The 13632-nt window shown below is 39.7% G+C and overlaps 1 protein-coding gene and 1 long non-coding RNA gene across 2 annotated transcripts in view; both read right to left on the bottom strand.

The window, feature by feature from the left end:
- LOC148124708 (uncharacterized) overlaps nt 1-13632 on the bottom strand; it is a 147353-nt gene that overhangs the window by 74325 nt on the left and 59396 nt on the right. The gene's annotated exons all lie outside the window — the stretch shown is intronic.
- The window catches only part of ITGA11 (integrin subunit alpha 11), an 83869-nt gene that overhangs the window by 44562 nt on the left and 25675 nt on the right, over nt 1-13632 (bottom strand). Inside the window, exons 3-8 of the mRNA XM_026709400.2 lie at nt 7173-7282; nt 6611-6702; nt 5654-5768; nt 2382-2509; nt 1464-1612; nt 128-272 (exon numbers count right to left, since the gene is read on the bottom strand). Of these exons, the coding sequence (XP_026565185.1) occupies nt 128-272; nt 1464-1612; nt 2382-2509; nt 5654-5768; nt 6611-6702; nt 7173-7282 (739 nt within the window). The remainder of the gene's footprint in view (nt 1-127; nt 273-1463; nt 1613-2381; nt 2510-5653; nt 5769-6610; nt 6703-7172; nt 7283-13632) is intronic.

Genomic DNA, 13632 nt, shown 5'->3' with positions numbered 1-13632 from the left:
TCGGCAATCTATTTTAAAACTGAGGCCTTCAATCTTTTCCTAGCAGGTGGACTCTGAATTCACAGCCATTTCAGTACAACTCTGAAGGCTCCAGGCAAAAAGCGTGCGGCCCCCATAAATGACTTACGGCCACGGCGTATCTGGTGACGTTGTCCTTTTCGCTGCCTTCAATGGCCTTCTCAAGATCTGGGCTGTCGTGAGATTCTCCATCAGTGATAACAATCATAACCTTCTTTGCACCCTTCCTCCCTCCTTTCTGAAATGCTTCTGAGCTGAAATTCAAGAGACGCAGAGAAGTTGGTGAGAGATGTGGCGTTTTGCAAATTAAGCATGACTATTTTCCAAGGAGGATCTCGGTGCATTGTGTCCGTGGCCCCCGTGATTTTCCTGGGCTTTGTTTAGAAAGCAGGTGCATCTTCCTCTGGGCACCAGCAACAGGGAGGGAAAAGCCCAATATTAGATAACATAAAAGCCAAGAGTCATTGCTCTACAAAAGCAGGAAGGAATGTTTTACAACAAAATATTTTAAAAGTGATTTCTATTCCCCTGACTCATTTGCTTTAGAGCAAAAGAATACTTAGCAATAATAAAGCCCCTTTGTGTATACAAGGCTCTGTTTATATTAGATTCTCAATCTCTTGTTGTTTTGTGATCTGACACAAAGAAACTTGTACGTTATATTCTCTTTATACTCATCTGCTATTTTTTAAGGTCACCTGAATTCTGGGGAGGTTGTAGCACAAAGTAAAACCAAGACTGGGAGAAAAAGAGAGGAACGGGGAACGTGCCTGTAAGAACAGTCTGTCACTCTCCTGTGCTAAAGGTGCTTTTTCAAAAGGCAAAAAATCAACTGTGAGGCACATGCAAGCACAGTGAGGTAAGTTTGCCTGCAGCTCATGTGCTGGACAAACGGCTCTGCGTGCCACCTGTGGCACTCGCGCCATAGGTTCGCCCTCACAGGTATAGAACAGAATTATTATTGTTCTTTGGTTGCACCTGCTTGCAATTAGAACGCTCCATAATTTCCAGAGAAAAAAAATATGTTTTCATTTCCACAATATGTTAAGTAGGGAAAGAAAGAAATTCATACTAGATAAACTCAGAGATACTCTCTTTTTAAAATTGCTTTTGGGGCATAAGCATTCTGGGCTGCGTATTCTTTAATCTTATTCTAATTGCTGCCTTATCTTAGTATTTCTCAGTAGCAAAATAAATTCAGTGTCCTCTAAATTATAGGGCATATTAGTATTGTCTATAATGTTTACTTTGCTTAGAGTTACCTCACTGCCTTAGGATTTTGGAGATAATATGCATGCTTGTTTTTGCTGTCTGCTTATGATGTGTTTGGATCAGAATGCATCCATGACCTACCACACCTGGGTTAAACTGCTAAGCTCCATCGCTGCCCAATTCCCGTGCCCGCCTAAGAACACATCTGAACAGACCCTGGGAAGTAAGCTTACCGGGCAAACTCTATTCCAAAGGCCGTTCGGGTTTCAGTCCCCCCTCTCTGCTCGATGTGTTTAGCAGCTTCTACCACATCCTTTACAGACCTATAATCGTTCAGGTGAAATTCATGGACAGCATCCTCTCCATACTGGACAACTCCAACCTTGTGAAAACATTGCAGATTATTGGGGTGAGAAGCTTATTTCGTGAAGGAGCCTACGGAATATATTACAAGGAAATCCTACTTCTGAACACTTTTCTTGTCTGTCTGTTTGTCTTGTATAACTTTAAACCTTTTTTAAAACTTTAAAACTTTGACAAACAACTCAAGGCGGCAAACACATCCAACACGCTTCCTTCCTCCTACTATCCCCACAACAACAACCCTGTGGGATGAGTCGGGCTGAAAGAGAAGGATTAGCCCAAAGTCCAACATCTGGCTTTCATGGTAAGAACTCTCCATCCCCCGCTTTCTAACCTGGTGCCTTAACTAGTAGACCAACTTTAAGGAGCTGCAGACAGGTGCCAATGACTGGGTGCTTCAAAGCACCTTTTGCTTTCAAATCCAAATGCAGCCCAGTCTACTACTTATGACTTGGTAATTTCCCAATAAAGTGAGCTGAAGTCATTCGAATCTCATTCCAGCGAAGTGAATCAAGGTTATAATGTCCAGCCAACACTGGTGAGCTCTGCTCCAAAATATGACCACAAGTCAAAACCCAGTCGTATGTGAGCCTGCGAGTACCGAGAGATTATTATGCTTTTAAAAATAGATAGATAAAAGAGATTATTATGCTTTTAAAAATAAATAGATAAAAATAAATTATGCTTTTAAAAATAAATAGTGCCAATTTATTATTGAAGCCAAGGGGCAAGTGGGACATATATAGCCAAAGAAATCTATGAAATGAAGTGCACGCATGTTTTGTCACCTGTATCTGGCCTGGTCCAATGTAAAATTTCTTCAAGATTCTTATCAGGAAATGTTGAACTTCTGCCCAGGGGTAGATGCTGTTAGATCCATCCAGTACGATAATTATATCCATGTATGTCTGGCATTCTGCAACCAGATGGAGAAAGATCATTAAGGGATATTGGCTACCAAAAAGGAGTGGAATAGGCTGCCAATTCCTTTCCCCTTGGAGCAAAGGAATCTTGGAGCAAATGCCAACCGTTTCTTCTTCTACTTTGAAATCTCATCTCTCCACTTTTTCCTTGGGTCTATTGTGTTTCTGCTCTATGTTATTATTAATACAACAATACCAGACATTTAACATCACGATTCTGTGTCTGACCACTCAAAGTCCTCTTCAATTGGATAGCGCTTCTTTCCAGGTCTCCAACAGAGCTAAGCAACTTTTCCAGATCCAAGGACCATGCTACAATCTTTAGGGGCTGTGATGGTCCATGCAAAAAATAAAATGGCTCTATCTAAATGTAAATTTAAATAAATTTATTTCACAATGATTACATACAATTAAATGACTGTTCCTCATGTTTACATTGAGGTGACAGTTTTTGGAACTGTGTTGGAGGTTGTATACAAAGCTTTTTAGCAGCTAGATGTAGCTCCGAGGCTTAAGAATACACACCATTGATGTGGCTTTCATGGATAAGGTGGGATTAGAACTCAGTGTCTCAGAATGAGCTAAGACTTGCAACAAATGCCAAAAATAACAGAACATAGAACACAGAATAACAGGGTTAGAAGGGACCTTGGAGGTCTTCTATCTAGTCCAATCCTCTTCTCAAGCAGAAGACCCTATACCATTCCAGAAAAATGGTTGTCCAATCTCTTCTTAAAAAACTCCAGTGAGAAGTACCTAAAACTTCTGATAGCAAGCCATTCCACTGATTAATTGTGAGGAAATTTCTCCTTAATTTTAGGTTGGGTCTCCTTTTAATAATCTTCCACCCATTACTTCTTGTCTTGCTCCCAGGTCATTTGGAGAGGAGGTTGACCCCCTTGTCTCTGTGACAGCCAATCAAATATTGGAAGATGATGTGTCAAGGTACAACTGTGACAGCGGTGGGATTCAATTTTCTTTACTACCGGTTCTGTGAGCGTGGCTTGGTGGGCGTGGCAAGGGAAGGATACTGTAAAATCTCCAGCCAGAGGTGGGATTTGCCGGGTCTCCGAACTACTCAAAATTTCCACTACCAATTCTCCAGAACTAGTCAGAACCAGCTGAATACCACCTCTGAACTATGAAAATAATAGTTATAGTTATGACGTACAACACTATGTATTTAAAAGAGACTACACTCTATGACTAAGAGAATAATAGTTATAACCAGGGTGTATACTACAATGTATGTTTAAAAAGGACGATATAGCCAGTACAAAACTGGAAATGCCATTGCAAAACTGGAAATGTGATGTATAATAACGAAAAATGTACAATAAAAATATTTTTTAAAAAAATATTGGAAGATGATGATATGCTATCATGTCAACCATAGTCCTTCTCATTAGACTAGATATACCTAGTTCTTACAACTGCTTGTCATATGGTTTAGCCTTCAGACCCCTCAATAAAAACAGTTTCTTTCAATATGTAAAAAGCAACCAAAAAGTCAAGGAAATGATCGGTCCACTAAACGGAAGAGGTAGTGGACTGCAGGGGAAAGCAGAAATGCTAAATTAATTATTTGCATGTATCTTTACACAAAAGGAAAAAACAGACCAACCTATCAAAAGGTATCTCAAGTCTAGAGGAGAACTAAGGGTGACATGGTAGCAGTCTTCCAGCAAATGGGAGGTTGTTACAGAGAAGACGGGGTCAACCTATTCTCCAAAACACCTGAGAGCAAGACAAGAAATAATGGATGAATATTATTGAAGTGAGAATTAAGGAGCCTGAGAATTAAGAATTAGAATAATTAATCAATAGGTTTGCCTCCAGGTTGTGGGTTCTCTGGCAGTTTCCAAGAAGAGACTGGTGACCATTTGTCCAGAATGGTATAGGGAGTCCTGCTCCATCAGGGGTTGCATTAAAAGACCTACAAGGTCCCTTCCAATCTCTTATTCTATGATACTCCACACATAGCTGAGCAATAGTATCCTCCTTGAATAACTGACAAGACATTAAGAATAAGTAACAATAGGAATAGCGCTTAAACTTATATAACCGCTCCATTGTGCTTCTCAGCACTCTCTGAGTCATTTACAAATGCCAGCCTATTGCCTGCAACAATCTGGCTCCTCATTTTACTGACCATGGAACAATGGCCGGCAGAGTCAACCTCGAGCGGGTCAGGATTGAATTCCTGGCAGTGGGCAGAGTTAGCTTGCAATACTGCATTCTAACCGATGCACCACCAGGGCTCTTGTATTGAAAATATGGCAATGGATGAAGCGCATAATAGCTAGGGGGAGAAATTCTGTAGCATCCCACTTCCCTGTCTTGCTCTGAGGGAGAGCATGCGATTATTTTACTTAATGGTTAATCTAGGGCTGCCCCCAAACAGTGAAAGGGGGACAGAAAAAAATGTAGTTTTTGAGGGCACTGCAGTTTCTGATCAAGAATTAACCCTTTGAAATTCTCCAACCAATGTGTGGGCCTAGAAATAAACAGGTGGAACATTTCTCTGAATTTTCCAGGAGGTAGGAGAAATTCTGCACCTATTTTCTAGGAGTAAGATTAGTGGAGATTAAGAGATTAGTGTAGAACTTTGATAAAAAAAAATATAGGCCCTTGAGGAACTTCCAAATATTTTTTTTCCTGGGATTGAATGGAAGAGCGTGGAGCCAGGGAGTCTGCAGAGATGTGACCCAAAAGGCAAAATATCCCCATAAATCCCATTTGTACAGTGATTAAGTGCAAGGACATCGCACGCATTTTTCTTTCCTCGGATTGAGTGAGGGCTGGTAAAGTTCTCCGCAGGGCATTGCCAAGAACGGTCTCCTGACCATTTGTTTTCTTCACTTTGCTTCTTCGCCGGAAAGCAGGGATCAAACACAAGCCTCCTGGCTGTCTGGGGGGAGCGTGGTTGCCCCCACCCCACTGCTGCCCATCAGGAAGCGTATTAACCACCGTCAGCACAAAAATCCCCATCGGACAGGCTTCTTTGCAAGAACAAACTGATTTGCTTCCCCTAAGATGGTGATTCGAAATCCCCCAGGCGGAGAGCGAGAGAGGGAAGAAGGAAGCGGAGGAGGAGGCGGGGGGGGAGAGAAAACGTAATAGGCTGATCTTCCTACTCTGGAGAGCTGGAGCCACTGACTTGGAGTATCTGAAGTTGGAGTTCACTCTGGAGCACATGCCTGTGGTGTAGTAGGAACTTCCGCACTCATGAGACCACAGAGGGCTGCAAGCCTGTGTCAGAAAGGAAGAAAACAATGACATATTAGGACACGTTTTCTGTCAGTGGCCTGGATAATTTCTGTGGAAGTTGGGGGGCATTTCCCCGTGAGCAATAGATGTTTGTCAAGGTGAAAGGAAATCAAAGTCAGCTATAGGAAACAGAATCTCTGCCCAGGAAAGGAACTCTCTAAGGGCAGAGGTCTCCAACCTTGGCAACTTTAAGACTTGTGGACGTCAACTCCCAGAATTCTCCAGCCAGCAGAGCTGGCTGGAGAATTCTGGGAGTTGACGTCCACAAGTCTTAAAGTTGCCAAGGTTGGAGACCTCTGCTCTGGGACATGGCAAGTTTTAGCAACCTGTCTTCTAATCATACAGAATAATAATCACAAGAATGGGGTATTTCTGGTCTAGTGTAAAGAAGGACCAGGGGTGACACGATAGCAGTGTTTCAATATTTGAGGAGATGCCGCAAAAAAGAGCGGTCAACCAATTTTCCAAAGCACCCGAAGGCAGGACAAGAAACAACGGATGGCAACGAAGCAAGGAGAGAGAGAAGCAACCTAGAACTAAGAAGACATTGCCTGACAAGGAGAACGATTAACCGCTGGAATGCCTTGCCTGTTGTGGGTGCGCCACTTGTCTGAAATGGTATATTCTGGGTTGGACTAGAAGATCTTCAAGGTTCCTTCCAAATATTTTATCCTGTTAATTTTTCCGATTTGCATGAAACCCAGAAACTGCCGTTGGAGGCAGCTACCTTATAGGAGACTGAATGGTGGGCTCCAGGTCAGAAACCCCTGAAGATAATCCCAGCAAAAAGAGTGTTTGTAAATTATTCACACATAATTTCTTACCAAAAAGCTGTTGTCTTTGGGGTTGGTGGTTAAGCTGAGACCCAGGCGCATGTTATCCTTTCGTTCCGACACATTGGAAAGCGTTACTCTTCCTTGGGAAAAAAGTGTCACAGTCAAGACATGCTGTGGGAGAAACCTCACAGCCTGGTGTCTCCTCATCACCACTTTTCTCCTCGACAACTGTCACCCTTTCTCCCCCATTGACCCTACATCTGACTGACTAGGCGCTGTCTGTTCCAAAAACTCATGGGCCTACAGGTCCAGTCTCAGCTACAATACTGGGAATCGTATTTCAGTAATACAAGGTGGGTTAACGTTAACCTGCCCTGGATAGCTTTCTCCTTCTGGCTTTCATGTTCTGCTCACCTGTTTAAGAAAAAAAGTTGGTGAGGTGAACATACTTCACTATGTTCAGCTCACCAACTTTTAATCATAGATAATAGACAACATCTACCTTGAGGTGACTTGAGTTTTGCATGTAAATATAAACCTTCTGGCTTCTAATACTTTCAGAGCAATACCCAGAGACAATAAGCTCAGCCCTTCCATTCCATAGCTTTACCTAGATTGAGCTTGGAACAGGTGCTGTTGGTCTTGCCGTTCACTGAACACTTGTAGACATCTCCCGTTTTTTGGGGCCCATTGATCTCATAGGGAGCTCCTACCACTAGCCTGGAAAAGAAAACAAAATCTGTACATTTCTGGCCTTTAATTCAGGACAACAGCTGAGAAATTCTGTCTCCACTAAATCCTTAGAAATGGTTTGCTCTGTCCATGCAAGGAGGTTGTCCTTTGCTCCAGTGAGGTGTTTCTTGGAGCAAACCATTATTTGTCTTCTTAGACCCCTGCAAGGTTAGCGGTATAGAAAAATGGTGCGCTATTTCTCACCATTTGGGGAGCAGAAGCATTAAAAAGTGTTGTTTGAGCTTGAAGGTAGGCTTTACACGGTTTAAAAAGGAAAGGAAAAAAAATCCCTATCCTTTCATGACCCTGACTTTTTTCTTCTTCCTTGCACCCTCACTGTGGCCTCCAAAGAAAATGTTAACCTCTGCGTTCAGCTACCCAGAGATTGCCTATTCCTGTGCTAGAACAAAACAGAAAAAGCCGCAACATGAAAGAGCTACTACATCTTGTCCCCTTCTTGACCTGGGGTCTGGATGCCCTTATGTTCTGGGCTGATTGAGGCTGCTGGTTGGGAAATATTTGCCAGCAGAGATGCAGAGGAGATGACTTCTCGGCACTCAAGCATGTCCAATGAAGAAGCTGGTCTGACTTTAGCAGCTCCCCAAAACAGTCGGGAACCAGAAAAAAATCTAAACAAAGACTCATTCCTTTTGGAGCAAAAATATTTTTCAAATCATCCAAATCAAATGCTGGCAGGAATAAAACTCTGATTTCATGCTGGCTGGTTTTAACGGAAGAAAGAGTGCAGTAGAAAGTAAATTATAACACTTGGTGCTATTTTTATAAGTTAAGTTTGTTCTCTGCCCCCTTTCTACATGACCATTAGTTTTGCCCTACCCCCCAAGCCCTCAGGAGCTGCCAGCAGTGACACCAAGAGCCCAGAAGCAGAAAGTGAAGGTTTGTGAATGTGGGAAAACACCTAACCTGAAGTGCAGAGAACTGCAGCTAATTCCTCTGGAGCAGCAGCTGACCTGATTAACTTCTGAAGTTAATTGGTTGCTCGGCTCCACATCTAAGACCATCAGAAGCCCACCACGTTGGAAGAATTGTATGTGGAAGGCTCTGAAGCTCCTCTGAAGCTGTATACCGTAGAGTCTTTTAGATCAGGTCTCCTTGAGCTTCAGTTTTGTCTTTCGAATTCCGAAGTATCCTGGAAACGCGTAGAGGAAGTAATCTCACGTTGGAAATGGATCTCTTTCCCAGTCTGGCAAAGCCAGTTTGATTCACAAACAGGGATCTTGGAGGCGGAAATACTGATTGTCTGGAAGAGCCCCATAAATGCATATATAAAGATTCCAGATTCAGGATACTATTCTATGCATTTAATCAAATAGTGTTAGGGCTGTGCCAGCTTGGGTATTTAGGAAAGAAAGACCCTCAACTCCATTTGTAGTGTAAGGGATGCTTTTACTAAAGCCAAGTGGGTACCGTGTAAGCAAGCCAGATCTTCATATTCCTGTATAAACCCAGTGATTTTTCCCTTCTCCCATGTCCTTCCCCCTTGGTCATTTTTGTTAATGTCCAATGGTATTCAAAGTAGATGTTTTGGTAACAGTTCTAAAGTTTGGTGCCTCTTTGGTGGGTATTTGCATTCCATTCTCACACTTGTGCCCTTGGATCTTTCAGCCGTTGGTTCTTGCCTCGGGATGGCACCTCTGATTCCTTTTTTTAAAAAAAATGTATTGGTTTTTTAAAACAAACATAAACAAACAAAACATAAAAACATCAAGCTATCTTCCATAGGTGTACATCCAGTGTGCCGGTTGGTTTACAAATTGTTTTGTGCTTCCATTTCGTGGTCTTCAATTACAATTGCATTACATATAATCTCACATTGTCAATCATAAGCTAAATACCTTAGTATCATTATTAATCAATCATTTGACTACACTTTTATTCATTCATATTTTACAAGATAAGCATAATTTACTTAATTTATTTTATAACAGTTCATATTATCATCCCAAATCTATCCTAAAATCATTTTGTAGTTATAATAAGAAAAAAGTACATCTTTATATATTTATTATTTTCTAAAAATCTACATATTTCATTACTGTACTTTGTTGTCTAACCATTGATAGAAAAGATCCCAAATTTTATAAAATTGTTTACCCTCTTGTTCTCTAATTTCAAATGTCAATCTACTCATTTCAGCACATTCCAATATTTTCTTAATTATTTCCTCCTGTGATGGTATTTTCTCATTTTTCTAGTTTTTAGCAAATACAATCCTAGCCGCTGTTAATACATTTACAATCAAGTATTTCAAGTCTTTACTATATATTTCAGGTAAGATTCCCAATAAAAATATCTCTGGTTTCAAGTCTACATGTTTTTTCATCATTTTTTCCAACCACATGTGGATTTTAGTCCAGTATTTTTTAGCTTCTGCACAAGTCCACCACATATGGTAATATGAGCCAGGTGTCTGATGACATTTCCAACATTTTTCGGATTTATTCTTGAACATTCTTGCTATTCTTGTCAGGGGAAAATGCCACCTGTAAAACATCTTATACAAATTTTCTTTATATGCTGTTGACATTTTATAATTTTATAATTTTGAGACCACAATTTTTGCCATTTCTCTAAATCAATCCCATATCCAAAATTCTTCCCCCAAGCAATCATAGTTTCTTTAACTTGTTCTTCTTCTAGTTTAATTTCTAATAGATATCCATACAATTTTTTAATCACCTTTTCATCAGTACCTGTCAAAATCTTATCTAAGTCAGTCAGTTTATCATAGAAACCTTTTGTTTTAGAATCTTTATCATACCTTGAATGTATTTGCGCATATGAAAACCAATTCATCTTTATACCTTGTTCCTCTAGTTTTTGCATAGATTTAAGTTCACCCTTTTCATTCAGTATTTCACCATATCTAACTGTTTGTTCCTTTATGTATATTATAGGATACGAGAATGCTTCAATAGTCGATAACCAGACTGGAATTTTCAAATAACATTGTCTTTTAATCTTCTCCCAGTTTAACCACAGAGACTCCCGTATATAATGTCTTCTAAAATACCCCTGTGTTTTAGTTCCTTTGTACCATAAAAGAGCATGCCACCCCAACAACAAATCATGTCCTTCTAATGTTAACAATCTAGCACTTCTTAGGGTTATCCATTCCTTAACCCACATCAGATTTGTAGCTTGGTAGTACAACTCCCAATTAGGCAAACCAAATCCTCCTCTAATTCTAGCATCTTGCAAAAGTTTTAACTTTATTCTCGCTTTCTTACCTTGCCATATATATTTCAACACAATTTTATTTAAATCTTCAAAGTAGTCTTTTCCAAGCCTAATTGAAATTGTTTGAAACAAATATAAAATTCTGGGTAATATATTCATCTTGATTGTTGAGATTCTCCCTATTAGTGAGAGTTGTAAGTTTGCCCATTTCGCCAAATCTAGCGCTATCTGCTGTTTAAGTTTAATATAATTATTCTCTTTTAATGTACTGCATCTTGTGTCAAATATATCCCCAAGTACTTGATCTTATTCGTGACTTGAATTTTCAATTGGTCTGCCAGTTCTTCCTTTTGTCTTAATAGCATATTCTTTGTCAAAATCTTTGTCTTATCTTTATTTATTTTCAAACCAGCCACCTTTCCATATGTCTCTATCTTTTCTATCAATTTTGATGCTGTTTCTAGTGGGTCTTCTAAGATAAAAACCAGATCATCCGCAAATGCTTGCAGCTTAAATTCTTCCTTTTTAATTTTCATCCCTTTTATATTCTTTTCATCTCTAATATTTCTGTTTAACACTTCCAAAGTTAACACAAACAAGAAAGGTGATAGTGGGCACCCTTGTCTTGTTCCTTTTCTTATATTGATAGAATCTGTCAGTTCTCCCTCTATCATTACCTTTGCTGTTTGCTTATAGTACATAGCTTCTATTGCTTGGATAAATTTTCTAGCAAAACCCATCTGTTCCAACAGTAATGACATGATTCGCCAATTCACATTATCAAATGCCTTCTGTGCATCTAGAAATATCAGAGCCATTTGTTTTTCAGGATGTGCCTCGTAATGTTCCAAAGTATCCAAGATTACTCTCATATTGTCTTTGTCTCTTTGGCAGAAATCCATTTTGATCAGGATGGATAAAATTATTTAAATATTTTTTAAGTCTTTCTGCCAATATTGAAGCAAAGATTTTGTAATCTGCATTTAGTAGAGAAATGTGTCTATATTCTTAATTTGTAATGGGTTGGCCTCCTCTTTAGGAATAAGTGTAATATAGGCTTCTGACCATGATTTAGGTATCTTCTTCTTTAACATAACTTCATTCATAACTTCTAGCAATGGAAGATTCAATGATTCTTGTAATGTTTTATAAAATTCTGCCAGAAGTCCATCTGGGCCTGGTGTCTTTCCATTATTTTGCTTCTTGAGTGCTTCAGTTAACTCCATCATTGTTATGTTGCTTTCTAACATTTTTTCAGTCTCTTTAGGTATCTGAGGTAAATTAGCATTAACTCTTTCTTCATCAATATTCCCTTGCATATATAATTTCCCATAGAAGTCTCGAACGATTTCCTTCTTCTCTTTGCTACCATGGCAAACTTGGCCTTGGTCATCTATTAATTGCAATATTTTCCTTGATTCTTTCTCCTTTCTCAATTTGTATGCTAACCATCTACCTGGTTTGTTTGCGTCTTCAAAGTAGTTCTGTTTAGCACCTCTAATTTTCTGTGCTAATTCTTCTTTCTCTATTAGACCCATTCTATGTTTAGTTATGTCCAATTTCAATTTATTATCTTTTTTCTGTGGCATTTTCTGTAATTCTTTTTCAAGTCTTTTATGCTCATCCTCTAAGGCCTTAGAGCAGAGGTGGGCAACTATGGCCCCTTTATGACTTGTGGACTTCAACTCCCAAAATTCCTGAGCTAGCATGTCTTGCTCAGGAATTCTGGGAGTTGAAGTCCATAATTCATAAAAGGGCCATAGTTGCCCACCCCTGCCTTAGAGGCCAGCCTTTTCATAGTATTCCTTTTCCTTGTATAGTCTATTATCAAGCTTCTAACATATGCCTTCATTGTATCCCATACATTCTGAATTGATGTATCTTCTTCTTTGTTTTCTCTAAAGAAAAAGGCCAATTCTTTCTCCGTCCACTGTGTGAAGTCTTTTTCCTTTAAAATAGTATTATTTAACGTCCATCTAGATCTTCTTTTTTGTCCTTTCCACTTAATTGTCATTGGATTGTGATCTGCCCAAGTACTTGTTTCAATATTTATTTCTCGAATGTTAGGTATTAATTCTGCTGACATCCATATCATATCTATGGCGCCTCTGATTCCTGTCATCCCTCCTGCCTATATTCCCCAGGTTCCCCCTCCCCCATTTTATGACAGGATGCCATCAAAGCAAAGTCTTATATTTCACCAAACTTTATGTCCCATAGGTTTGTTAGTATTTAAAGTGCCACAAGACTTCTTTTAAAAAAATTAACATTGTCCCTCTTCTAGAAAATTTTAACACAAGTCAACTTTAATGCTATTCTTATTTTTTTTCCACAACATTATTGGTTTGGTTTTGCAAAGAGTGAATCCAAATGTTTTAATAGTTCAGCTGCCATGCCTCCTAAAAACTTCCTGGAACAGTAAATACCATTGAGACATCTGAAGCAACTCATTTCAGTATTTGCCATTAAAATATTTGGGAAAATATTTCTGCAGCTGCCAGGTTTCCATGCAATTCAGTGGCCACAGATTATTAACAATTTAAAATCCAACCTACTTGGGAGAAAAGAATCCCCACTCCCTAAGGGGTGGGTGGGGAAAAAAGGATATTGTTGTCTTCACTGATATGACTTTTTGTTTCCTCTACATCTTGGAGCCTTTTCATAAATGACTCTTAGATGAGAGGATGAGCTCATCCACTTTGCGGATGGCACCAAGCTGAAGGGAATTACGAACACTTTGGAAGATAGACTCAAGAAGGATCTTGGCAGACTTGAATGCTGGGTTCTATCCAACAAGATGTAGTTCAGGGGTGAGATCCTGCACATAGGCAGGAAAAACCGAGTGCCCAGGTACAGAATAGGCAGTACCTGGCTCAACAACATTAGTGCCTGTGAGAAGGGCATAGGTGTCCTGGTGGATCACTGCTTAGGTATGAGCCAGTTAAGGAAGAGAAGAGTCAGGGAACACAGGATAGCATTCTTTCAATACCTGAGGGGCAGTCACAGCAAAAAGAGGCACCCAAGACAGATTATATGACAGATTATAAGAGAGGAGCGGAAGAGGGTGAGGGTGAGTTTAGTTGCAAATAACTGAAGAGATGTATATGATCTCAGTTCACTTGCATCAATACTGCTTT

Source organism: Pseudonaja textilis, chromosome 13, assembly GCF_049901715.1.
Source record: "Pseudonaja textilis isolate UNSWEBS1 chromosome 13, rPseTex1.2, whole genome shotgun sequence".
Taxonomy (NCBI): domain Eukaryota; kingdom Metazoa; phylum Chordata; class Lepidosauria; order Squamata; family Elapidae; genus Pseudonaja; species Pseudonaja textilis.
Note: the sequence above shows the minus strand (reverse complement) of the source record. Positions and strands in the feature narration are given on the sequence as shown.